Source organism: Pelodiscus sinensis, chromosome 28 (assembly GCF_052426305.1).
Source record: "Pelodiscus sinensis isolate ZL-2025 chromosome 28, ASM5242630v1, whole genome shotgun sequence".
Lineage (NCBI taxonomy): Eukaryota > Metazoa > Chordata > Testudines > Trionychidae > Pelodiscus > Pelodiscus sinensis.
In genome coordinates, this window is record NC_143079.1 from 15581110 (window position 1) to 15608490 (window position 27381).

Below are 27381 nucleotides of genomic sequence, written 5' to 3' on the forward strand. Positions count from 1 at the left end.
CTTAAGAACTCTTCTGTAGCCAGATCCGCCCCACCCTGGCAGGGCTGGCTAACAGCATTGTCAGTGCAGGGAAAGAACGGACAATGGGAACATGTGAAAGGGGGTTCTCACCTTTTAAAATTGCTCCCCCCCCCCCCCGCCAAAAGAGGTTGAAATCCAAAAGCAGCCTCTTCCAGTGTGCTTTATTTAAAAAAAGATTTGAGAGTACGGCATAAAACTGGACGATGCCACCATGGTTCATGTAGTGATACAAGGTTCTAGCTCACTGCATAATACACCATCTTCTCCCAGCTGGGAGCAGCAGATGCGTCTGTTTTCTGGGGGAAGTGACAGAAAGAAGCTACGACCCAAAGGCTGAAGTGCACCGATGTGTGGGAATGCAGAGGGGTGTCCAGAACACAGCAGAGTTTGAGTGCAGACTAGCTGTAAAGCAGCATCAAAATAAGCTACTGATAGAGCAGGTGAGGCATCTTTCTTCTAGTGTTGGCCCCGTGGCTACTCAGAAAACAGAAAGCATCAGCTGCACAGAGCAGTGCCGTGTGGGAGGCCATACGAGTTCAGTGCTAGCGGTGCCCCGGCAGCGAAACCACAGAGCTGGGCTGTGCAAACGTAGCCGGGAGCGGGGCTGTGTGGATGTCAAGGAAAGGTGATGGTGGTCAGCGGAGTTAGCTCCAGGGTCTGGTCTAGTGAAGGGCGTTGCTCCTGGTACTCGGTGGTATGTCCGTTCCTGTGATGGCCATACTCAAACTTAATCCTCAGCTCACCAATCTTGGACTGGGGTAAAATATCCGGTATCCACTCAATGGTGAAAGGCGTCGGTTCCTTCTGATCGGGTGAGGTGTTGCCTGGGGTAGAAGCAGCAAGAGGAAGCAGTGTTTCAGCTGTATTAGACCAGGGCATGGAGGTTAATGCGATGACCCCAGACAAGGGTCTGGTAAAGCTAGGCTGATAATTAAGGATGAGTATCTGAGGGCAGAGCCGGTCATGTAGCTACGCTGGTACCCAATCAGTGGGCACAACCGAGCTGCCCATGTGGCGTTAATTAAGACGGTTTCCAAAACAACCCCCACAAGCACTGGCTCAAACCACGATTCCTTCTTGCCACGTCTGCCCCAGAATGAAATCCTGCCCCGAGACTGAGTGCCCTGCCCCTTTGCTTTCTTCCAGCCCGGTTAGATCAGCAGCTTTTTGGGCCGGGCCTGCCTTAGGACCTGCCAATACCGCATGGGACACAGTAGGGCCTCGAGGGACTCCCCTGCAGCAAACCCATCACCGTTTGGCAGCTGACGGGTTTTCTCTGAGGTCGTTAACAGGACGATGACACACGATGTGGAGCTGCCCGTATTTGGCATTTGATTTCTTCCAACACCTTTACAAGACAGGAGAGAGCCGCCTCTCCCTGTCCAGGGCTGGGGGTGTAGAGGAGAGGCAAATAGGGTGAAGTTTATCAGCACGAGGCCTGAGCACTGTGGAAATAAGCGGTGGATGGATCTCGTGCTGAGGCTTTGCACGGGTGTGAATTTCACCCTCAGAGTCAGTGGCAGAGCTGGGAAATTGCCCTGTTCTGTTCACTCCCCCGGAAGCACCTGTCCCCGGCCTCTGTGGGGAGTCAGGACACGGGGCTAGATGGACCGACCCAGTCTGGCCAGCAGTAAGGACCCTGGCGACATGCCCCACCCTGTGCTCAGGCCGCTGGAGGACAGGTCTCTCTCTTCTTGCACAACAGGCCCAGAGGTGACAGCCGCGTGGGCTGATTTCACACTTCTCCCCTGTTACGAACTCACCAACTTTGAGGAAGGTTTTGAGCTCCAAGGGCCGGATGATGGGCTGCTTCTCCAGGCGACCGTACGTCTCCGCGATGCTCTCCACCTCCACCTTGGGGCACTTAAACAGCTCGTAGGTCCCATCCCGGTTCTGGATGAAGCTGCGCGTGATTTCTAAGGGCATCTGCCAAGAGAAGCCAGGCACGAAGGATCAGCAGGGCTTTAGTGGTCATCGGCCACCACCAAGTTGTGCGTGGAGCCGGCCCGTGGCCTGCAGCCTCTCGGGAACAAGGCAGAGCTGGGGCATAAGGCCAACATCCTCCACTGACCCAGAGAGCGGAAAATGGGGACTAAGTCCATTGGAGCTTACCCTCCTGCCAGTCATGGAATCCTAGGGCTGCAAGAGTCCTCAGGAGGGATCTACTCCACCCCTTGCTCCAAGCAGGGCCAACCCCAACTCAACCATCCCAGCCAGGGCCTTGTCAAGCTGGGACTTAAAAACCTCTAGGGATGGAGATTCCCCCCTCCCCAGGGAACCCAGCCCAGCGCTTCCCCACCCGCCTAGGGAAATCGTTTTTCCTAATATCCGAAAGACCTCCCACAATGCAACTTGAGCCCATTGCTCCTTGTTCTGCCATCTGCCACCACTGAGAACAGCCTCTCTCCAGCCTCTTTGGAACCCCCCTTCAGGAAGCTGAAGGCTGCTCTCAAATCCCCCCTCGCTCTTCTCTTCTGCAGACTAAACAAGCCCGAATCCCTCAGCCTCCCCTCATAGGTCATGTGCTCCAGCCCCCTAACCACTTTGGTTGCCCTCCAGTGGACTTTTTCCAATTTTTCCACATCTTTTCTGTACTGGGGAGCCCAGAATTGGACACAATACTCCAGATGTGGCCTCACCAGTGCTGAATAAAGGGGAAAAATCACTTCCCTAGATCTGCTGGCCATGCCCCTCCTAATGCAGCCGAATATGTGTTAGCCTTCTTGGCTACTAGGGCCCACTGACTCATCCACTGTAACCCCAGGGCCTTTCCTGCCAAACTGCTGTTTAGCCAGTCGGTCCCCAGCCTGTAGCAGTGCTTGGGATTCTTCCGGCCCAAGGGCAGAACCCTGCACTCAGCCTTGTCTAGTGCTTCAGAAGAATGAGACACCCCCGCCCCCACTAAAGCCCTGGCTTCTAGTCCATTGACAGAATGGATAGCGGCCTTTCTGGTTCAGTCACGCTGCCGCTGCCGTGAAGCAACTAAGGGCCCAGTTCTGCAAACACTAGAAAAGCTTTGCCAGGATAACTAAACCGGCAGTGCCCCCTAGTGGATATTCAGTTCTATTGCAGATATATTTAAGCCACCTCCCCTTCCCAAATGACTAGAGTCCTGTAAATCTGCAGATATCCACTCTATATCCATGGATATCCGCATGCGTGGCTGTGGATGCAGATCTCTGTGGCTCATTTTTGCAGATACATATGCGGATGTGATTTTGTATCCTTGCAGGGCTCTAACAAATGACACAAACTATGTCGGCAAAACACCACTTGCTGGTATAAGTTGAGTCCATGCAGGGGTTTTCAGGCGGCTACGTGGCACAGTCATGCCAACAAAACGTGGCCTCACACGGGCGAGTAGCCCCACTGAACTCAACACGCCATTCCTCATTCGTGTCTTTGTGGGAGCAGAGTCCAGCTCTGCCCTGTCTCCTCCCCCGCCTGCTGACCAAACAGTGGGCTCCACGCTTGCTCTGTGGAGAGGAACCGGGAGAACAAACAGGCCTTACCTCAGGAGTGTCAAATATTTGCTTGACCTGCAGGATATTGGTAATGTGCCAGGTGTATTTGGAGAAGGTCCCCAAGGGCAGGGCGTCTTTCCGGACAAAAGCTGTGAACGGGAAGAGTGTATTACAGATGCTGGGGCTGTAAGCCCACAGCTGTTCTCTATCCATTGGTAAACTAATCTTGTCACAAGAGGAGGGAGGCTGCTGCAGGGCAGTAGAAAACTGCAATTTAGTTGACACCAAACCAGTTTGCTGGTGATGACACTGGATTTCTGACAACAAAAGGCGTCTGGCAGGAAAATTTGTTTCAAATTGAGATGCGGTCACTTTCGGTTCACTTTGGTCACAATTTTGGAGTGGGCAGATGTTTGGTAAGAGAAACCCCAACGATTTTCACAAACGTTTTATTTTTCCAGCAGCTCTAATCAAGGCTGCTGGGTTCGGTGCCCCGGCTCGCTTCAGTGCATGTTCCTGGCAAATCGCTTAACTTCTCTGTGCCTAGAATCCTTGGGCTGGCAGAGAACTCAGGAGTTATCGAGTCCAGCCCCCTGCTCAAAGTAGGACCAACCCCAACGAAACATCCCAGCCAGGGTTTTGTCAAGCAGGGACTTAAACACCTCTAGGGATGGAGATTCCACCCCCTCCCTAGGGAACCCAGCCCAGTGCTTCACCACCCGCCTAGGGAAATCATTTTTCCTAATATCCAACCTGGACCTCCCCCGCTGCAACTTGAGAAAAGATTGGGAAGTAAAAAAATGGGATTTTACTTCCCTAACTGTGCTCAAGGTCCTGCTTTTCAGTCCCATCGCCCTGCCACTTGACTACAGTTCCTGCACTGAACCTTTTGGATGCCTAGAGGCTGGGGGAAACCTTTCCCACCTAGACAAGACCTGCCATTTTGACAGGTGTACCCGCTCTCAGGACACTCGTACTCTAGTGTAAGAGATTTTCTGGTTCAGTTTAAGACTATTCCAAAGCCACACAGCTAAAGCGAAAAAGCTGCTCTTATATCAGCAGACTGTCCACATGGGAGGTTGTATAGCTGTCTGGAGTTACATTCAAGCCTCCGGTTATACTGACCAAGCTTTCCCCCGTACACAAGGCCTTAAGATCATGGCTTCAAACTGGTTAAGCCACCACAGACTTTGAGCAAGTCACTGCCAGAGGGTTCCAGGTCACACGTGCTGTGCAAGCCACAAAGATTTTCAGGAGCCCTGTGCATAAATCGTAAAGTATTTCCCCTTTTCACCTGATTTACTAGTCTTGTCTAACCAAGGCTGAAGTGGAGGGAAGATTCGAACACAGAGGATGTGCTGCAGACTGCCAGCACAATATCTCCAGGGAGATAAATGACCTTTGCTTATGAGTGAATTTCTCCAATTGGGCCTAGGGATTTTTTGCATGAAAGCAGAGCTACTCCCTGGGATACATGGAGTCTGAACTACGCTACGTCCTGTTGCTACAGCAGGCAGTTACGGTCTGCCACGTAATAATCCACAGCCTCAAGCATCTTAAATGAACATAAGAACAGCCAGACTGGGTCACAGAATCACAGAACACTAGAACTGGAAGGGACCTCGAGAGGTCATCGAGTCCAGTCCCCTGGGTCAGACCAATGGTCCATCCAGCCCAGTGTTGTGTCTGCTGATAGTGATCAATACCAGATGCCCCAGAGGGAGGGAACACAACAGGTAATCCTCATGTGATACCTCTCCTGTCACCCACCTCCAAGGAAACAGCGGCTAGAGACACCATTCCTACCTATCCTGGCTAATAGCCATTGATAGACCTAACCTCCATGAATCTATCTAGCTCTTTTTTGAGCCCTGTTAAAGTTCTAGCCTTCACTGCATCCTCTGGCAAGGAGTTCCACAGATTGACTGTGCACTGAGTGAAGAAAAACTTCCTTGTGTTTATTTTAAATCTGCTGCCTATTAATTACATTTGGTGACCCCTAGGTTTTTATATTGTGGGAATAAGTAAATAACTTTTCCTTATTCACTTTTTTCACATCAGTCATGATTTTATAGACCTCGATCCTATCCCCCCTTAGTCTCCTCTTTTCTAAGCTGAAAAGTCCAAGTCTTTTTAATCTCTGTTAAGGTTGTTAAGGACTAGTTGACTATCCAATAAGCAAATGCCGTACCTGGGCTCCGTGCGGCACTGCTGTTTTGAAACACCATGATCCCGGGCTCAGCTGTGCGGTGCTGCCCCTTTGAAACGTCGCCACAGCATTTCAAAACGGCAGCGCTGTGTGGAGCCCAGGGTCAGCTGGCCCTGGGTTCTGGGGAAATGTTGCACAGAGCCTGGGGTGGGCTCCGCGTGGCATTTCGAAGCGGCAGCGCAGCATGGAGCCGGAGTCAGCGGGGGACTCTGGGATTATTTTTTCCAATGTGCATTACTTTACATTTATTAATATTACATTTTATTTGACATTTTGTTGCCCAATCATTTCGTTTGGTGAGAGTGGCCATCCCAATTTGCGGACTGACTCCAGCAACAGGCCAAGTGGGCTGGGCCTTACGTCTGAATGAACGGTGGCCTGATTACAGGGTCCCAGTGAGTTTGTGTGGCAACCTTTCACCTTCCCCACATGCTGCCCAGTCCTGTGCTCCACTCCTGAGCCGGAGTGAGCACCACAGCCAGGAGGAAGGGAGCTGGCGTCTGTCTCTGTGGTTCATTCACTCTTTAACCTCCATGCTGGGGCTGACTGCAAAGGCGTCACTTAGCGCCTAGACCAGTGTGGGTGCTCGGGTGGCCACCAGGAGAGATTCAAGTGCCGCCCAGCTGATTAGCTGAGCGCCCCCAGCCAGCAGCAGGAGTTTCTACTGGTGGTGCACATCCTCACATGCCTTGGTCACATAATAAATTTATTCCGCACGTGGGTGGCAAAAATTAGAGTGAACATTGGCCTAGAGGTTGATGGATTCTACTGAGCTGCACAGACACTCGTCCACTGGGAACCAGACAAGCGGCTCATTTTACTGACATCAGGTACAGTCGCCACGAGTGACTTTTGTTTCCTGCAGACCTAAGAGAAGCGACCCAGACTCTATATCCCATCACCCATCCCTAGCAATTGTAGCCTTCTGGCTCCCAGAGACTGTGGCCTAAAGACTGGCCCCTTCATTTTCTGTGTAACCTGAAGGAAGCGCCATGCACTGCAGCATGGCCAATCTCAGACCCCCGGCCTCACCCACAGCTTTTATACCTCACGCTCCTAAAAACACTCCGCTGGTCAGACTTGGGCATGGAAACCATCGGAGATTCCCCAGTGGGCTGCTTGCCAAAGCTGTGCCCTTCTGCACTCAGACCTTGTACCTGTAGCGGAATTAGGCAGCCGTTTCTTTGTGCTTCCGATGGAAATCCTCTGCTGCAGGGCGTCGAAGAAAGACTGAGGTATGTGGAACACCAAGGGCTCTGGTTTGCCTGCACGTTAAACCAAGAGGGAATCAGAGGAGGGAGAAAAGAAGCAGTCTGACAGAAAAGGACGGTCTGAGACATTCATAAATAGCCTTAAGTGCTGCTACGAGGATTGGGTTTCACTTGGACAAGAGGCACAAGCTAAGCAGGGCTGGGCTCAGTCGGTAACTGCCTGGCAGACCTCCACAGGTAACAGTGGGTGCTGCCGGAAGGAATGTACCCTCTGCGTCAGGACCCAACCAGTGTCCCACCATGGAAAGGACCAAATTTCTACCTGCGCAGTGACATTTTGCCTACATACCCTGCCCCTGCCATTTCAACGGGCTACGAGGTTCTTGCCCTAAATGGCTGTATAGCCGGGGTGGGAACCCTTTTTGGGTTGGGGGCTGCTGACCCACAGAAATATCAGTTGGGGGCCACACATGTGGCCCCTGACTGAAAAGACGAAAGACACTTTCCTCTTCCCCTCAGACACCAGAGCCTCGGGGGGCCCAGGCTCGTGGAGTTTGTGTGCTCCAGCCTGCGGAGGGATGGCGGGGGGACTGGAGTGCCAGTGCAGGCTCCCCAGTGCTGGGGGGAGCCCTGGGCACCGGGGGCCACATACAGCCCCCAAGCCCCACCCTTGCTGCATAGTACTGTGTGCCGTTAAATGAGCTGCCGTGTCCACTTTCAGTAGAGGGTGAAGTAGGGAGATCTCCAGCTCATGCAAATCAGCACAGCCCCTGATTTCAGAGTGTACACGGAGGATCAGCAAACGGGCCACACTTTATAGCCCATTGGTGAAGAGGCCCAGTGGCGAACAGACGTAACAACCAGTTAATCAATGGCTGTGGAGCCCAAAAAGTCGCTTATAATCAACTACAACATCTTCTACTCCTGGGCTTTTACACCCCTCGGTGGCACCGTCCCCCCATCACGGCAGCATGCTTAGAACATCGTGGACCGGCCCACGGACTCAGCGGAAACAGCAAAGGGTTGGAAGGACGCGGAGCCCTGTGTGAACGAGCTGCTCCGCGCTCAAGGGAGAAGCTAGCATTAGCCTTTCCTGGAGCATCCCCAGAATAGGGCAGCCATGGAAACGTGCAGCCTACGCACGATGTGCCACTGCGGGAGATTTGTGTAAAAAGGCAGAACTCCTGCCGGTAGGAGGAAGTGATTCAGCCAGCGCTTTGTCTCATAAAAATTGCACCCAGGCGGATCGTTCACCCAACGCCACCCAGACCTTTCGGGGGCAAGGCCGGCATTCCCCACGCCCGCATCCCGAGTCCTGGGAAATGCTTTGTTGCCAACGGTCCGAACGTTTATGCCCCCAATTCAGGGTTGATTACACTGCTCCTGGGGCTGCCCCGTCGCCCTGCACAAGCACGAATGCCTCCCTGGTGCAGAGTGTATCCCCATGGGGAGAGGGCCGAGGACAGCGAGGGCTGGATGGTGCTTTGGCCCAGCTCCACCTGCCCCGATGTAGGGGAATCGCTAAGGGCAGCAGCTTTCCTTGTTCCAGACGCACCTCCCAGAGCAGGAGGGGAGCGGAGAAGGAGCTTTGGGTAGGAGTCTCCATTGCAGAGTGAATCCTGGGGCACCACAGCCTAAAGACTCAGTCTAGCCTTCAAGGCAAAACCCATCCCGGTTCACAAAGCCTCATGCAATGCCTCCGGCCATGTGGGGGTTTACTCCAGTGGTTCCCAGCTGGGGGTCTGGTACAGGGCTCTCAACACACCTAGACCAGTGTTTCTCAAGCTGGGAGGTTGGGAGTTCCGGGGGGAGGGATCACAGGGTAGGTTTAGGGGTGTCAGAAACGCAGGGCCGGCATTAAGGGGTGGCCCTTGTGCCACAGAGCCCACGGGAAGCTGAGTTTGATGCGTCTGCCCTGGGCAGTGGGGGTCAGGCCTCAGACAAGGCTCAGAAGTGAGAAGCAGACCGGTGTAAATACCGTATTTATGTACCCCTTGATTTATTTTAAATTCTGTGGTCACTAGGAAAACGCCACTTTCCAGTGCCAGTGTGCTGGGGAACCACGGGGCATCCTGTGGCACCGTCCAGACTAAGAGATCTGTCTGACAGTGCCCTGAGCCTTCTGTAGTTTGGGGTCCAATTTTCCAAGCCAGTCGCTTTAATGTGAGGTGAAAGTTGAGGTAGGCAAGACAAATCAGGCTCCCGAGAGGGGCACAGGAGTCCAGAACCCTGGTTTACAAGGAAAATCAAGGCTGAAGGAATTGCAAGAAACGCCTGCCCCACCCAGCCACATGCTGTTCTCACTTTGACCCAGGAGAGATTTAAAGCTGATCACAACTTATGCTGCCTAGCTTAGAATAACCAAGACACGATTCCAGGTGGCTCCCAGACAACACTTACCATCGAACTGGTAATGCATGGTTTGATGGATACGTTCGGTGACACTGGCCAGCCATTCTTGGAAAGACAAGGTCACCTGTGACTCATCCAGCAGCTGATTACAGGCTAAAAGAAAAGGAAACCCGTCATTAAGCACAAGGACTCTCTTTAAACAGAGAGGCTAAGCATTCCTTACTTCCTGGAGGCTGCTCCCAAAGGAAGCAATGAAAGGCCAAGATACATATTGGATTCACACCAGAAGCGCTCCGTGTGTGCGTATATATATCCAAGTACATTCAGCATCACAGACAATTTCCAAAAGATTTAGGCCTCATGCCTCGTCCACGATCTCCACACTAGGCACAGGAAAGTGGCCGGCTAGGGCAGGAGAGCTGCCAGCCTGGCCACCCAGGAGCAGGTGTGCAAGAGAATCAAGGGGGTCCACTGAGACCCCTGACCCTGAGCCCTGAGCTTACAATGGCCATCCTGGGTCAGACCAAAGGTCCATCTAGCCCAGTAGCCTGTCTGCCAACAGCGGCCAACCCTAGGGACCCTGGAGGGGATGGACCGAAGACAGTGACCAAGCCATTTGTCTCGTGCCATCCCTCTCCAGCCTTCCACAAACCTTGGGCAGGGACACTACTCCTACCCCCTGGCTAATACCACTCCATGGACCCAACCTCCATGACTTGATCTCACGTCCCTTTAAACTCTGTTCCAGTTCTAGCCTTCACAGCCTCCTGCAGCAAGGAGTTCCACAGGTTGACTCTTTGCTTTGTGAAGAACAACTTTCTGTTACTACTTTGAAGCCTGCTACCCATTCCTTTCCTTTGGTGTCCTCTAGTCCTTCTTTATGGGAACTAATGAAGAACTTTTCTGTATGCACCCTCTCCACTCAACTCCTGCTTTTAGAGACCTCTATCCTGTCCCCCCTCCGTCTCCTCTTTTCTAAGCTGAAAAGTCCCAGTCTCTTTAGCCTCTCTTCATATGGGACCTGTTCCCAACCCCTGATCATTGTAGTTGCCCTCCCCTCTCCCAGCCTCTCTCTTCCCCTCTCCCACCTCCTTTTCCCAGTCTCCCCCAGTTTTGTTCAATAAAGACAGATTCCATTTTGGAAGACACGTTATCTTTATTTTGTACATCAAGTAGAGGGGCTAGGGAAGGGTAAGTGGAAGGAGGTGAGGGAGGAATGGGGCACGAGCCCCCAATGGGGAGGACTGGGCTGGCTCTGCGGGCTTCTGGAGGTGGAAGCTCTCCTGCAACCCCCCAATTGCCCCCTCTCCCCAGATGGCAGCCTGCGGCAAGTGCAGCCGGGCTGATGGCCGAGTGGTGTGATGTGCCCAGTGTGGGTACTCCGGACAATCCAAGCCAGGACTACTTTGCAAGCGGGGCACCCCTGAGAACTGTCTCTCCGGGGTGGGGGTCGGGACCCTTTAAGCACAGCCCTCGGCTAGCCTGAGACAGCAGCTCCCCGCTCTAAGTCCTCCTCTGATGCCCTGCCGGCACTGCTTCCGGCCATCCTTAAGCCCGGTTCAGGGTCCACTTAATGTGGACATGCTAGTTCGAATTAGCAAAACGCTAATTCGAACTAGTTTTTTAGTCTGGATCCGTTAGTTCGAATTAGCATAGTTCGAATTAACTAATTCGAACTAAGTTAGTTCGAATTAACGTTGTAGTGTAGACACACCCTCCGAGATTATCTAGATCGGGGTGTGCAACCTTTTTGCATTCGCGACCCCCAGACTCAATAAAAGGGGTCCAGAAAAATTTTCATTGAGAAAAAAAAAATCTAGATGATGCTTGGTCCTGCTGGGAGGGCAGGGGACTCAACTTGATGACCTCTCAAGGTCCCTTCCAGTTCTAGTGTACTATGATTCTGTAACTGTAAGAATAAGATTAAAAGCACAAATGAACCTGGCCAATGACTCCTATTTTGGTGTGGAAAAATGAATAAAGAAGAGTTATTCCTTCCTTTCCATAACACAAGAATTATGGGTCACCAAATGAAATTGATAGGTAGCAAGTTTAAATCAAACAAAAGGAAGTATTTCTTCACACTAATCACAGTGCACCTGTGGAACTCCTTGCCAGAGGATATTGTGAAATCCAAGACTATACCAGGGTCCAAAAAAGAGCTAGATCAATTCATGGAGGTTAGGTCCATCAATACTTATTAGCCAAGCTGGGCAGGGATGGTGTCCCTAACCTGTTTGTCAGAAGCTGGGAAGGGGTGACTGGGAAGGGATCGCTTGATGATTCCCTGTTCTGTTCATTTCCTCTTGGACATCTGGCAGCGGCCACGGTCGGACGACAGGACACTAGGCTAGATGGACCTTTGGTCTGACCCAGGAAAGCCATTCTCATGTTCTTATTGTTTTGGGTAGATTTGTCGGTGTGTATGGGACAAGAGAGCACATAGAAACTGAAAACAGTCTGGGTGAAAAAGACAGAACCTGGCTTATCTTTTTGCACAAATATTTGCCATTGAGTGGTTGTAAAATGTTTCTAGTCACTAATTCTGGCAAAGGATCATCTCACACTGACACACAGTTGGGAGATAGGAGCAAAGGCCAGATAAAAGCTGCAGTCAGATTTCTGTTCCAATTTGGCCAAACTGTTCAGTTTCATCTTACACCACCATTTTAAATGTTTGATTTTATATAAGCACAACACTGTCCCCGCTCCAAAGAATAAATCAAAGCAGCTACCCCGGAGAATGAGCCAGCACCCTCTTGCAGACAGATCTGCTACTCCGGTGTGTAGCTTTGCCAGTGTGCAGGGAGAATTACAGAAAAGCAGCACAGAACCAGAGCTCGGGAATACAGGGTCTGATTTTCATCTTCCTCCATTGAGGACCAGTCTACACTATCACGGGCCATTGATCTAATTTACGGAACTTCAGCTACGTGAATAACGAAGTCGAAGTGCTTAGATCTACTTACCGCAGTGCCGTCACTGTGGTGAGTCGATGGCAGGTCCTCCCCACCCCCCAATCTCTGCCTATGCTTCTCATTCTGCTGGAGTACTGGAGTCAATGGGAGAGTGCTCGGCGGTTGATTTATCACATCTATAGTAGACATGACAAATCAACCTCTGCTGGATTGATCCCTTCCCCTCAATCTGGCAGGCGGTGTAGACGTGCCCTGAAAACCTGAAGTTATTCCACTGAAGTCAAAAGAGTTACTCCGGCGCAGGAGAGAGGAGAATCAGGTCCATAACGTTTCTTTCACATGGGTTAAGGCAACCTGAGCCAAATCATGGGCTGGTGTAAACAGGCATGGCTCCATTGACTTGCATGGAGCTATGCTAATTCACCACAGCTAAGGAGATGAACTGTGGTTTGCATCATTTTTTGCCACCTACTAGACATTTCTGTATTTCTGCTGCTCGTACGGCTCAGGGGCAGGGCCCACGAACCTTACCTTGCCTTTTTAGTGAAGAGGCAACAGCTGGCTTTTTCAGTCCACTTTTCCTCAGATTGCTGTTGGCTGGATCTTGAGCCAGGAGTGGGCTATTTCCTTGTGTACCTTAGGTTCAATTGAAAAGAGCTTTACTTTCCACACTTTAGCCACATATCCTATGTAACCTGCAGAGTCAGAACAGTAGCTTCTGATTAGGGAGGTAAAATCTAGTTTAATTATCCAGCTAAATGTTAAGTTTTACCAATTAACTGATTAAATGGAGGAGGGGGAGAGATGGCAGGGGTGGGCACAGGAGGTGCCCCAGCCCAGCTGCTTCTGGCCCCATGCAGGTGGGCTGGAAGCTGGCAGCCCCTCACAGGGATCCAGTGGGGCTGGAGCAGCCCTCTGCCCGCAGCAGGCCACAAGCAGGGACCTGCTCCTGGATGCCAGTTATTTGTTACCTGGATGCCAGTTACCTGTAACTGTTAGGGGCGATGCTTATCGGGTAACCGGTGAACCTGTTACCTATTAAGAGCCCCACTTCACATTTACAGCTGAGAGCCCCAGGGGCTCCCTCCTTGCACAGGGATGGAACTGACGAGGTGTGTTCCACCTCTATCAGCCAGCGCCTCTGCGCACTCAGAGACAGCACTGAGATAAAGTAAGCCTCTTAAATCCCCTTAAAAATCATCGGCCGGTTAGAAGATTCAAAGGTTCATCCAGATCAACAATGATCTGCTACAATCTACAGATCCCCCTGAAACTCCGATTAAAGAACTGAAACGGTCCCTTACCAGATGTTTCATCCTTTTTCCTCTTTTTTGGCTTGGAAGCAGTGGGCTCGCCAGCCTGCAGGGTGGATTCAGGATGGCAAACTAACTGGGGCACTATGATCCCCTTGAGACCTGGAAAAAACCAACCCGTGAGTCTTTGTAATTAATCAATTAAAATTAAGCACAAAGGCAATAGCATGGCCCTGATCCTGCAAACATGTATGTGCATGCTTAATCTTACACATGTGCCTAGTCCAGCCAAACTCCGTAGGGCTACCCAAGTGGGAGGTTACTCACAGGAAAGTGCAAGCTCTGAACTTAGTCTGTATTTTCAAACATTCACTGCTCTGTTCATTTTTAATCCTGGCTCCCCCTCCATGTTAATAAGAGACCTGTTTCTGCAAATTCTTATTCACATTAGGAATGTGAAAGCGTAACCGTGCACATGGTTAACATGGAGACTGGGATCATCGGTTAACCTTCACGGTTACATGCAGGCTCCTGGTACATACGAGGACTCGGCTTAAAGTATGAGAGGCAGCAGCGCAGGGGGGCAGGTGGGAGCTGAAAATGTCAGCAGTGACACAGTTACTTAACTAAATGCATTTTAACATCCCTAACTCACATGAGTAATCCTTGATCACACAAGTACAGATCACGGACTGTCAACAAGCCATATTCCCAGAGTTCAGCTTCCTTGAGTTATAGGTGAGAAAAAAATAGGTAGCAACTTTTACAATGAGAAAAGAGCTTATTTCCCACATGTGCACAACTCTAAGGATTAAAACAATTGTGGCCAGAACTAAGCAGAATTATTTGTCAAGTTAAAATTGGAAATAGGGTGAGGGATGAAGAGGAAGGAGTCATAACTGACAGCAGTGTGCCAGGGTATGAGTGGTGTGTGTGTGTGTGGAGGTGGAGGGACAATCAAAATGAATACAGACATAGACAAGATGTCAGTGTAAACTTGGGTCTCCAGCCCTTCTTTGTGCAGGGCTTTTTGCTCCAGAATTAGTGGATGTCGCCTAGCACAATGGCACCCTTACTAAAGGCAAGATTTATTCCCAGTGCAGACAGGCACAACTCTGAGTTCAGTAGGACTGTACGTGCTTGCTCCAGGGCCTTGCTGATTTCCAAAATATGCCTGAAGGGATCACTTTGGAATGTAAGAGGCAAAAAACTAAAGAGGCCAATTTCTCTCCTGCTGTAGACCCACCAGGTTAAATGGTGTTACATCAGAGATTAACCTGGCCCAGAACGGACATATTGGCAAATCTGTGATGCTAAATGTAGACATGGTATCAATCACTTACCAACAGCTGAACAATAACCGTAATGCCTTCCCCTTCTTTAGCATTTTTCACCCAAAGATCTCAAAGCACTTCATTAAACAGTTCTATTTTATAGATGGGGAAACCGAGGCACCGACGCATTAAGTAACTTGCCTAGGGTCACACAGCAAGTCAGCAGTGGTGTGAATGTAGTTTGGGCAGTACGGGCCAGCTTCCGATCACACCAACTTCTCAGCACAAGGGACCGTGATCTGTGACGGCGCCTCTCCCCCGCTTCCCAGTACAGACAATCATTTGCCCTGGTGTAGGGCCATTCATGATCTTAATTAAACTGGCCTAAATCAGAATTAAGCTCATAGAGCCAACATTTTTCAAGGTATTTAGGCACCTAAATCTAACAAAGATGCTAGATGCTGCTCGAAATTTTCAAGAGCACCTCAGTGCTTAACTCCCTTTCATTTCTACAGACTTCCAGCACAACATGCTCTATCATTAGGCCCCTAAACAACTACAAAAATCAAGTTCTTAATGTTCCCACAGCCAATCTGGCTTAACCAGATGTCAGAAACAACTTCCCTAATTAGTTTACTCAGCTTCCATTTTTGTGTTCTTTTATCATCAAATACATATACAAACACATATGTTTACGTCATAGCACCTTTACGTCATAGCGACAATACGTTTAGAAGCGTTGGTCAAATACGCACAACTGCAGACCTTGGGAGAGGTTTCCCATCACAGCAGGGGGAAGGAGCCTTTCTAACGAAGAAACGCCTAAACCCTAAAAAAAACCCACAACTTTGCCTTCTATGCACTGGTTATCAGCTCTGAACTAAACCCTGAAGGCAGACTTTGTTCCTCTACGTAAGACAAGGTGAATTTGAACCCCATCAAGGTTTTCTGCCCAAGGCGGTGCAATGGCTTTCTTTTCATTACCTCAAGCCAAACTTTAAAGAACATAAGCCAGGTATTTGAAGGGTTAGAATCATAGAATCCCAGGGCTGGCAGAGACCTCAGGAGTCATCAAGTCCAGCCCCCTGCCCAAAGCAAGACCAACCCCAACCAAATCATCCCAGCCAGGGCTTTGTCAAGCCGAGACTTAAACACCTCTGGGGATGGAGATTCCACCACCTCCCTAGGGAACCCATAGGTTAAACACAAACAACCTTCTTTCTCATCATCTCTTCTCTTGGCCGCTGGTGCTAACATCCAAACTCAGGTTAAAACTGCAGCTCACCCAGGTCTGTATTCCTACCCTAGTGAAACCCTTGAACCTTCCCTACAAACAAAAGAACTTATCAATGCTAACCCAGGCGGGGAAGGAGCCGTGAGAATAGATTCTTTCAAAGCCAAAACAGCCCAGTGCTGTATTTAAACAGGGCTAGACAGTCATATCTTACCATACTGCCCTTAAGGGCCCAAATCCCCTTCCTTCCTCCAATAACACTCATTAGTTCCCCAAACCCCCCATTAACACTCATTAGTCCCCAAAAAACTCCATTAACATTAATTAACCTCCCCCTGAACAGACAGATGCTCCCTCTTCATTTAGCTCCCCCACAAGAAACTCGGATCTGCCTCCCACTCCTGGGTTCTTGATTTTCTTCCCCAGAAGGCACCCGGCAGGGAGGACACCAGCCAGCTAATCAGCTGGGCTAGTGCCTGACTCAGACCCACCATGGAAGGGTTCTGCTTCCTCCTGTAAAGGGGGTTGCTTACATGGGGATGCGGTGAGCAGTCCAGGCTGGGGGGCTGGGAAGAGGGTGATGTCCCCTTAGGCTTCTGACGCTCTGCAAGCCACCTTGGTGTTCTGAGCCAGAGATCGAAATGCCCTGCAGCAGCCAAGGCTTAGCAGTCCTCAGAGGGGGGCACGGACGCAGAGCTCAGGGAATCCACCCTCACTGTAGACACCCCCCATCATCTTGAATGCTGCTCACCAAACCCTGCGCTCTCTCCCCCGCGCCCGCTCTAACCCTCCCTGTGCCAGCCCCACTCACCGCTGGAATCGTAACTGAGGAACTCGGAGAACTCCTGAGCCAAGGCCTCGTCGCTGGCAAAGGCAGAGATGCAGGCGAAGAAGTGAATGCATCTCTGGGCAGCCTCTCCCTGGGCAGAGCTGGCCTTGCTGGATTTCAGAGTCTGGCAGGAGCAGAGAAACCTGTGCTCAGGCACGTTCTTACTGCTCATCTTCTGAGCAAAGGAGGCGTGGAGATACCCCAGGCTGTGCTTCTGGCTGGCCTTGCACTTCACCACCAGGATGTTCTTGGTCACCCTTTGCACCAGGGGGCCAGTGGGCTCTGTGGCCAGCTGCCAGATGGTTTGCTTAGTTTCGGCGGGGGCCTGCATGGAATTTAAGATGGAGCTTTTCAAAGTCAAAGGGGTGGCCTCCGTCTGACAGTTCACGGCCAGCTTGATGTGCTGGCACTGGTTTTCCACCACGCCTTGGGTGGCTGCCTTCAAACACGACGGGACGTAGCAGCGGCCGGAGCTGAGCTGCGTGATGATGGTCCCATCCACCGTCTGGATCGTGGTCTCGGAAACCCCCAGCTCCACAAAGCACCGGTAGTCCGGCCCCCTGTCTCTCTGCCGCACCGAGTAGATCTGCAGATCCGAGCCCGTGATGATCTTCACGGCGTCGACGCCGGGCTGCTTCCGAGCGCCGTAGCGGAAGATCGTCCCGCAGGTTTTGTTCTTGCAGCTCAGCCCTCGGGTGCCATTGTAGGTGCCGCACCGGGGACATTTCCTTATTCCCCGGAGCGTCGCTTTTCCCAAGTCAGACAAGAAGGCTGGGACTTTAGTCCTCACTGAGTTCGGGTCCATCCTCCAGGGAGCCTGAAACACCACAGAGGTCAAGTCAATCCAACTGCCTCACTTCCTACCTGCACGTATTCTGATGATTTGTATCATGATCCTACCTGCGGACCTCAATAGAGCTCAACACGTCAGGGCGCTAGGGGCTGTACACACAGTGAGAGACCACCCCTGCCCTCAACAGCTCAGTATCTAAAGCAGACAAAAGGTGGGAGGGGAAACAGGCGGAGAGAGGGGCAGTGTCTTGCCCAAATCCCGCGGCAGGTCAGTGGCACAGCTAGGAACAGAATCCAAGTCTCTAGCTAATGCTCAGCCACTGAACTGTGCTGGGGGTTTTCAATCATTGGATTATAATAACGGCTTACAAGGTATATTTCAAAGAGCTTCTTTACCTGTGCCATTCATCACAGTTTCCCTTAATCACGACACTGAAAAGAACATAGGACTAAATCTACACAGCGGCCAGGACAGACGCGGGCAGCCTCGTGCAAACAGCCTCCCTTTCCAAGCCAAGTATCAGAGGGGGAGCCGTGTTAGTCTGAATCTGCAAAAGCGACGAGGAGTCCTGTGGCACCTTATAGACTAACTGGAGCTTATGCTCCTACACTTCAGTTAGTCTATAAGGTGCCACAGGACTCCTCGTCGCTTTTCCAAGCCAAGAGATTCGGACTGTGCGAAGAGGGGCACCCAGTATACAGAGCCACCAGCACTTTCACCAGCTTGTCATCTATCCCCAAAAGCAGCACTGAAGGGGGAAGGTGTTTTCAAAACTACTTTAATGATCTTAATGGGGGAGGGCCCAGCGGAGGGCGACCAAAATGATTCAGGGGGCTGGAGCACATGACCTGTGAGGAGAGACTGAGGGATTTGGGTTTGTTTAGTCTGTAGAAGAGAAGAGTGAGGGGGGATTTGAGAGCAGCCTTCAACTGCCTGAAGGGAGGTTCCAAAGAGGATGGAGAGAGGCTGTTCTCCATGGTGGCAGATGGCAAAACAAGGAGCAATGGTCTCAGATTACAATGGGTGAGGTCCAGGTTGGATATTAGGAAAAGCTATTTCCCTAGGAGGGTGGTGAAGCACTGGGATGGGTTCCCTAGGGAGGTGGTGGAATCTCCATCCCTAGAGGTGTTTAAGTCTCGGCTTGACAAAGCCCTGGCTGGGTAGATTTAGTTGGGATTGGTCCTGCTTTGGGCAGGGGGCTAGACTTGATAACCTCCTGAGGTCTCTTCCAGCTCTAGGATTGAATGATCTTGGATACATTCCCTTGGGAACGAGTTGTTTAAATCCCTTAGGCAGCTCTAAAGATCTCAGGTACACTGATAAAAATAGAGGTGACCTAGTGTTTCTTTGGCTGGAGGTGCACAGAGACAAAACCGGGAGATAATGCGCTCTCGCTCACTCTCTACATTATTTTCAATCTCTTTGAACATAAAAACGGCCAGACTGGGTCAGACCAAAGGTCCATCCAGCCCAGTGTCCTGTCTGCTGACAGTGGCCAATGCCAAATGCCCCAGAGAGAGTAAACAGAACAAGGAATCTTCAAACAATTCCTCTCCTGTCGCCCATTCCCAGCTTCTGACAGAGGCCAGGACACCATTCCTATCCATCGTGGCTAACAGCCATTGATGGACCTGACCTCCATGAATGTATCTAGCTCTTTCTTGAACTCTGTTAAAGTCCTGGTCTTCACAACGTCCTCTGGCAAGGAGTTCCACAGGTTGACTGTACACTGTGTGGGAGGAAAAAACACTTCCTTTTGTTTGTTTTAAACCTGCTACCTATTAATTTCATTTGGTGACCCCTCGTTCTTATGTTATGGGAACAAGTAAATAACTTTTCCTTATTCACTTTTTCCACACCAGTCATGATTTTATAGACCTCGATCATATCCCCCCTTAGTCTCCTCTTTCCTAAGATGAAAAGTCCCAGTCTTTTTTCTCTCTCTTCATATGGGACCCATTTCAAACTCCCACTCATATTATTTGCCCTTTTCTGAACCTTTCCCAATGCCATTTTTTTTTAAGATGAGGAGACCATATCTGGAGAAAGCAAATCTAGGAGAAAGCAAAGTTTAGAGATATCTACTATATCCATAGTACCTTTCATTTTTGGTGTTTGTTATTTAATTTTTCCTGGGAATTTATTGGCATTTTTTTACTACAAAAAAATCAGTGAAAATCAGTGGAAAATATTAATAATTTTTCTGGGTAAATATCAGGGTTTATTTTGGTGGAAGGAACAATGGGGGGGGGGAACTATTCAGTAGATTAATGCTTTGATGAATGGAATTCAATGTGGTTTGCTGCAGAATTAAAGCAGAACTCAAAACACAATGCCACCTCTGAGTTTAAGAAAACAATCTCTCTCTAAACCCCAAATAAAACTTTTCACTTGGATAAACAGCTTACTGTTATAGACTTAGATCAGTGAGTCTATATTTCCACTTAAAAAACAGGCCCCTGCAGCTGCAGTACGTACACTCAGTCCTTTTCTCCAGTTTTCTTTCTGTAAAACTTTTGTATTATTTCCTTTTATTCTGAAATGAATTGTGATATAGATTAGGGATGTAAGAGTATAATTGTTTAAACGGTTAACCGACACGCATGAGTTTATCGGTTACTGTAACTGTTACATGCGGGCTCCCGGCCCCGTCCCAGGGAGCTGGCTGCCACCCCACGCTGCTGACTCAGAGCCCACAGCAGCAGTGAGTTCCCCGGGAGTGAGGCCAAGTCAGCTCCCGGGAAGTAAGCTGCTGCCCCATGCTGCTGCCTCTGATTCAGGGGTAGCAACTGGCTCCCTGGGAGCAGGGCCATCAGGCAGGAGCTGGTATATGCCAGGAGCCGGCTTAAAAGTCGGCTTCCAGCAAGCATCAGCCTGGCAACTGCCCCGTGTTTTCAGCAGTGTAGTATAAAGCTTATGCTGTATAGCTCATTGCCAGCCAGCTGCCGGCTCCTCTCCCAGGGAGCCAGCTGCGCCTTGGGTCTGCAGAAGCCCAGAACATGTAACTGTGTAACCACTAAGATTTTCAGTGGTTACATAGTTACCTAATTAACCGCTCTTTAACATCCCTAATATAGATATTCATTTCCTTCCTATTTTCAGTGTGTCAGATCTTTAAACTGTTATCTGCTAAGAGCTTGAAAAGTGTACGTGGTATGAGATTCCTTGGTACGTTCGGATGCACACACATTTCAGAGCTTACAAAACACACAACCACCACACTCATTGCCATATTTCCACAGGCAACTTTGCATATTCACACAGAGTAATGTGTTACTGTAATACATATATTGCATTCAATATACTATATTTTCCTAATTAAACAAGGGTTTTATATATTTGAATGATACAAAAAGTAAGGCGAAAATTCAAAAACAAAACAAATCATACCTTTTATAAAACAACCCAGGAATATTATATATATATTTGTTAGTCTCTGAGGTGTGACAGGACTACTCGTTCACAGAATCCTAGGGCTGGAAGAGACCTCAGGAGTCATCAAGTCCAACCCCCTGCCCAAAGCAGGACCAAACCCCAACTCAATCATCTCAGCCAGGGTTTTGTCAAGCCAAGACTTAAAAATCTCTAAGGATGGAGATTCCACCTCTTGCTAGGTAACCCATCCCAGTGCTTCACCACTCTCCTAGGGAAAGTTTTTTCTAATATCCAACCTAGACCGCCCCCACTGTAACTCTTTGTCAATAAAAATCAGTTTAAACTGAAAAAGGGGGCTTATATATAAAAAATACTACTCTACCCACCCTGGGGCCTGGGCTACATGCAGTTTTTGTACAACTATTCTTATGAGAGGTCTGAGTTTTACTCTCTGTCCCATGCGAGGAAAATCCATAGCAGTATAGGCATTTTTTACACTGGTATAAATGCATATGAGGTGGCAGTATTAACTATACCCATATAAAAGCAATTTAAGGTTTGTGTGCAGATAAGGCCTGAACCTAAAATCCTGATCAGAATGGCACTGTTACGATATTCTTGCTACGTAACTCACAAGTAGGTCATCTTTCTGCCCTAACTCACAAGTAGGTCTGCTGAAGACAGCCACTTTCCCTCCTCCCTTGCCCTGCGGGTAAAACTAAAGAATAATTCTATAACTGTCAATGGAGTTACACCAACGTAAAACTGGGCTAGAGGCAATGCAGGCCCTGACACAACTCAGAGTAAAGACTGAGCACTCTGGATAGTACTCTAAACACCAGCCCCTCAAAAGTATTTAGGCATCTAAATGGGATTACAATGGGAGTTAGGTGTCTAAATCTCTTTGATGATCTGGCCCAGGTGTCAAATGCTAGCAACGTTGTTTCGGCTCTTCTAAGACAGAAACATACAGCTTGTTATCAAGAGTCGTTTTTATATGTCCTTTAAATATATATAAGATCTCCTTTCTGCGCTGCATGGATATTAAAAATCCCCAGCTGCTTCCACCGAGTAAGGGTTGGCTCTGAGGTCATGCCCAAAATCTGCCCTTTCTCCGCTGCTGCGCAATGAGCTGTGTACTGGTTCTCCGAATGACAGCTGATTTCCTGCGCCAATGGCAGCCTCCCTTCATGTGTAATAGTGATAGAATGCCTTGGTTCTTGCTTTGAGATATGGGGCTGAACATGAGAGTTCTGCACGTGGCTTACAGGAGGCGGCCGATGGTGAAGAAAGGCACTGTAGAAATGTAAGTCCTTATGGATTGTTAAGAAAGTGTAAGGAAGACTGAGGGAATGACATGGAAGGTCAGGTGAATAAAAGAGCAGGAAAACAAGATACAAACAGCAGTTATGGAAGAGAAAACAGTGTGCATTGAAAAGGGAGGGAGACGGTAGTGAGATGAGGGAACAGTTCTGAAGAGCCCTAAAAGTGAAAATCAACTATTTTCCACATTTTATTTATATGCAGTCATTACAGCTGGAGTTCTCAGCATGCTAGGAGATACAGACAAAAAGGTAAACATTATATATAGCAGGATTACAAATCTCATCCTCCCATAGCACCACAGTGTCACCTAATGCAATGCTCCGTTCAGGGAAAAGCAACACAGGATACAACTTGTACTCACAGTTTCAGATGAGAATGTCTTATGTGGGTTCTGTGTTTGTGGTGGGTGGGAAAAGGTGAGATCTGACACTTAAGTCTTCCTGGACTTCTGACCAGTGTCTGGCCTCTGACCCAGTATGGCCGTTCTTATGTTCTCTAAATTTAGAGGTGTCATAATAAAGAAGTTCCGTTTGATCTACTGGTGACTGATTGTCATGCTTTCTTGTGAGATCACAACCGAGCACTGCTGCACAGAGGGTCAGACCTGGATTTACAATTAATCTGGCAGAAAGTCACCTCTGGAACATACTGGATACCCAGGAGTAGAATGTATAAGGCGAGGATTTCAAAGAATGATATCTGCTAGCACTTTGGCAAAAGAATGAGAGCACGAACTGATCTAATGGCTTTTACTATACAAAATGAAATAGACTAGGCGGCAGAATTTGATGTTTTCCTTCTTTATCATTTTGAGTGGCTATGTCAGTGGCCCATTGAAAGCCTTTTTACAAATTTTCATCTATTTAAATTTTCACAGTTGCAGGAAATCATGTGCAGGGGGTGGGAGAACGGAGCAAAATGATGTAATGACATCAGATTCTGAGATTCAAAAAGTTAAAGCTTTATAACTGTTAAACACAAATAGTCAATGTCACATGTCAAAATGTACAAAGTAAATACCCTTAAATCAAACCTTAATAAGCTCTCAAATAGCACTTTTCTTGCTTTGCCTATCTGCACATTTTGATTATCATTAATGGAAATATTTTTCACTGACTTTTGTGTGTACAGTAAATAGACATTTACTGATACTGAAAAAACCCTCATCATTCCAAGCCTAGATATAACCAAAATGAATATGTCAGTGAACAAATCTTCATGAGACCACTAGCAATAGCCCAATGAATGTTTAAAGAAAGCTGAAATCTGCCAATGTATTGTAGGTAGGAAATTAAATGGAGCCCTCTCCAACAACACAAACACTATGCATGGAAACCTATTCATCTATTTGTGCTCACAGCTATCTTATGTTGGAGCAAAGGATAAGGTAAAGTTATTTCACAGGATGTGGCCCATACCATAAGTGTAACTATGTATTAGTTCAGTGCCAGCAATGTGCATGGCAGAAGGAGAGACACAAAACTAATGCTAGTTACCATTCCAAAGAGTTTCCAATCTAAGGAAGACACTGGGAACTAGATGAACAAATAAACAGGAAAGTCTCAGAGGGGCAGCTGTGTTAAGTCTGGAACTTTAAAAACAATGAGTAGTTCTTTTTGTTAGTGCCACGGAACTACTTGTTTTTAAATAAGCAGGAAGTTTGTTTGTATGTGCATGATAATGTGGTCGACTCATTTCTTATGAACACTTGAAGAGATGAGTCAACTTGAGGATGGAATAATGCTGGCTGTATGTCACATTCGCCCAGAACAGAATAAGAAGTTATGGAACTTTGAACAGTAACTACCAAACATGTACAAACTTGGTTATATAAAATAATTGTATAATGTTACATGTTCAGCTGAATCTCTATAGTTTTATTACTTAGATGTTTAAAAAAAGCAGGTCACTGATACACACAAATAATAAGAATTCTGAAAATACTGGAGAAGAAATGTAATATTGTTTGAAAGACTCTTTTGAGGGATTTAGTGTCTACTCCTTGATTCATATTTAAAATATGCAGACAAAGAGCATAGCAGCATTATATAATCAGTGTGTCTGAATGCAGTTGTTTGGTAGGTATCCTTCCTTTCCAAGTCACACCTGGCTTGAATAAAAAAGGTATTTTAGAAGCTAGACTGAACAGATCATTTTCAGCCTTTAGATCTTCCTAAATAAAGAGATTCCAAATTTTGTTGCATTTGCCAATATACCAGCAGCCCAAAGGCTGTGCCTATTTAGCATAATCATGAAGCAGCTTCCATCCAGCTTCTAATACAGAAGGGTGGTACATCAGATAAGTCATAGCATACGATATCCTGATCCAGCATTCTTTAGGATAAGCTTCCTTGAACATGAGGCAAAAATATGGTTATATAACAATCTCTGCACCATCACATCACATTGAAGAAACTATGCAGAATGTTGCATTATAATATCATAGTAACTCAACAGCTTTGTCTACACTATTTCTGTGAACAAAATCCCACTGTTGCCAACATTGGAGTGTTGGTGTCAATGACAGTACAGACATTCATGCAGATTAGGCTCCCAATGTTTTTAAAACCTTATCATTGAGCGGATGCTCAGCTCAGATCAGGGTTAGACATAACAATGTTTAAAGTGCTCATAGGCAATTTGTCTATCTGTACTAAAATTACGATGGATCTGCATCACTTTCAATAAATATGAGCATGTTGTCTGTGTAACTAACTAAACTAACTACCCCAAACACTAGGGGTAGTCATAGCCTTTGCTGGAGGATGGCACATTACAACACAGGTTGGCCTCATACTGGCATTTTATGGTGATGTCACATGACATCACATCACATACAAAAATTTATGATTTCCTAGTGGCATAGCGTGTTGATTGTTCATAATGTAGCAAGGATGCACAGAGATGTGGTGACACTGCCATAAATATGCAAATTCAGTGACCACATAATATTGTCTTCAAGGCACCATCGCATCATGTCAAATGATATGACATCACCATGTACTGATGTCAAAAAGACAATACAGGACCCACAATCTGGTCACATGCTCTTTTACATCATAGCATGAAGAGGCCAAACACCCAGCTGCGACACTGATGTCACACAACAACGTCATGACATCAACTGGTTCCATCAAATGAGGCTACATGTGCTCCGGCATCTTTCCATCGCTGTGTGGCAATCACTGCATGGATAGCTGGGCTTAGTGTCACAGGGGTACACGTTCCACAGCACCACGGCTACACCCGTGTCACAGCCACAGGACGAGGCCAACCAGGCGCCGGTATCTCAGCACCACGGTTAGACCGCTGTGCCACGGATGACATCACACAGGCGCACGCGCCACGGATGACATCACACAGGCGCATGCGCCACGGATGACATCACACAGGCATGTACCGCGTCACTCGTGACACTAGGGCATCGATGACATCCCATGGGTGCAGGTGTTGTACCACCACTTACGCCACCTACGTCATGCAATGGCCTCAGTGACGTCACACAAACGCACGTGGCACCGTGACGTAAGCAGGGTGATGCGACACGCGCCGACGTCACCAACCCTCCCCCACCAGGGCCCGGGGAAGAGGGGCCTAGAGACCCTGTCCCCCCTTATTTCCCAGGAGCCTCGCTGGCCCCCCTGACGTCACTTCCTGTTCCTCCCAGCGGGGGGCCACAGCCGGGCCCCTTGTGAGCGAGACTCGGCCTCGCGTCGCCCTTACCTGGGCGGCCTCCCCGGGTCCCAGCCGGGCCGCCTGCGAGGGGAGTCAGCGAGCGGCCTCCGCCATGGCTCCTTACAAACTGCCAGCGAGCCTCGGCTGTAACGGCGAGCCCCATTGGGCCGTCAGCCGCCACGTGCTGGCGCGGCAGAGCATGATGGGAGGTGTAGTTCCTTCCGCTCAGCTGGCGGCGCCGACACTTGTGACTAGCGTGCTGGGGTGAGCGCCAGCTGATTAGTGCTTGGGAATATGACTGAGCGTCAGGGATGGGGGTGCAGTTAGCAAATGAGTAATGAGGCAGGTACTGCTAACTCAGCCAGAAGCTGGGGTGGGACGATAAGGGATGTCACTCAAAATTGTTCTGTTCATTTGAGCTTCATAGTTCATTGGACTGATGCAGCATGGTCCTGCTTAACAGGAACTATAGTAGGTTCATAGAAGGAAAGCCACACCCAAAATCCACAACCACACCAGCTTAACCACCACCAGGCAGCTCAACAAAAGAATTCTTCCATGAAACTAGCTGCTGGCTTTTGCCAATGAGATAATCCCTCCCATCAGCATCCGTTGCTACTGTACATGTTTAGTAATATTATACTATGCAGCTGGATCTAGACTGGCCAATTTTTCCGCAAAAAAAAAACTTGCCAGCTGTCTACAGTGGCTGCTTGCATTTCCGGAAATGTAAATGTAAATCTCATGTAAGATCGTCAGTGATTTTCCAGAAAAACTAGGCTGCTGCCGTTTGGGCAAAAGTCTTTTTCCAAAAGACTTTTGCCCAAAAGGGCCAGTGTAAACAGCACAGCCGTGTTTTCCGCAAAAAAGCCCCGATCGCGAAAATGGCGATCGGGGCTTTTTTGCGGAAAACCGCATCTAGATTGGCAACGGACGCTTTTCCGCCAAAAGTGCTTTTGCGGAAAAGCATCCTGCCAATCTAGACGTGCTTTTCCGAAAATGCTTTTAACGGAAAAGTTTTCTGTTAAAAGCATTTTCGGAAATTCATGCCAGTCTAGACGTAGCCTACCTGTCTACTTAAACCAGTGTAGCAAGAATGGCTTAAGACATGAACACATTCCAGAACAATGTCCCCCATCTTTGATATTTGCATTTACACATCAAGAGCTGGACACATTCAGCCTTGCTCAATTAGCTTCAAAAACACTGGCCCTACAATTGACAGGTAACTGCTTTTTCTATTACAGATCCAGGGGGCGGGTGTGTGTGTGTGCGTGCGCACACACAATTTCCACTCCAACTGAGCTATGAAGGGATTACCACCACTGAAAGCTTGTGATATGTGTATTGGTCTCTGAGGCGCCAAAGTAAGGGGCTTTTTGGCATTTAGCTTAATCAGCTTTCTAGGTTAGATGATCTAAACACCACAACCACACACTTATACCAA

The 27381-nt window shown here is 48.6% G+C and overlaps 1 protein-coding gene across 2 annotated transcripts; it reads right to left on the minus strand.

Annotated features, from left to right (window-relative positions):
- Window positions 1-164: 164 nt before the first annotated feature.
- On the minus strand, window positions 165-26132 carry C28H2orf42 (chromosome 28 C2orf42 homolog). 2 transcript variants are annotated; one of them, XM_006129097.4, is made up of 9 exons: window positions 25983-26132; window positions 16748-17582; window positions 13480-13590; window positions 12707-12811; window positions 9306-9410; window positions 6852-6959; window positions 3534-3634; window positions 1785-1947; window positions 165-845 (listed from the first exon to the last, which is right to left on the minus strand). In XM_006129097.4, exons 2-9 carry the CDS (start codon window positions 17568-17570, stop codon window positions 637-639), a joined length of 1725 nt encoding a protein of 574 aa, XP_006129159.2. In that variant the 5' UTR covers window positions 17571-17582; window positions 25983-26132; the 3' UTR covers window positions 165-636. The 2 variants fall into 2 exon arrangements, with proteins under 2 accessions (XP_006129159.2, XP_025043552.2); XM_025187767.3 differs by lacking the exon at window positions 25983-26132 and adding an exon at window positions 22621-25951.
- Window positions 26133-27381: the final 1249 nt, after the last annotated feature.

Coding starts and splice junctions, on each gene's coding strand:
- C28H2orf42 (XM_006129097.4), bottom strand. CDS start 17,570: ATGGACCCGAACTCAGTGAGGACTAAAGTCCCAGCCTTCTTGTCTGAC. Junction 9,411..12,706: donor CTCTTCACTAAAAAGGCAAG/GTAAGGTTCGTG, acceptor CTTTTCTTTTAG/CCTGTAATCAGCTGCTGGAT. Junction 3,635..6,851: donor GCTGCCTAATTCCGCTACAG/GTACAAGGTCTG, acceptor TCCCGTTCACAG/CTTTTGTCCGGAAAGACGCC.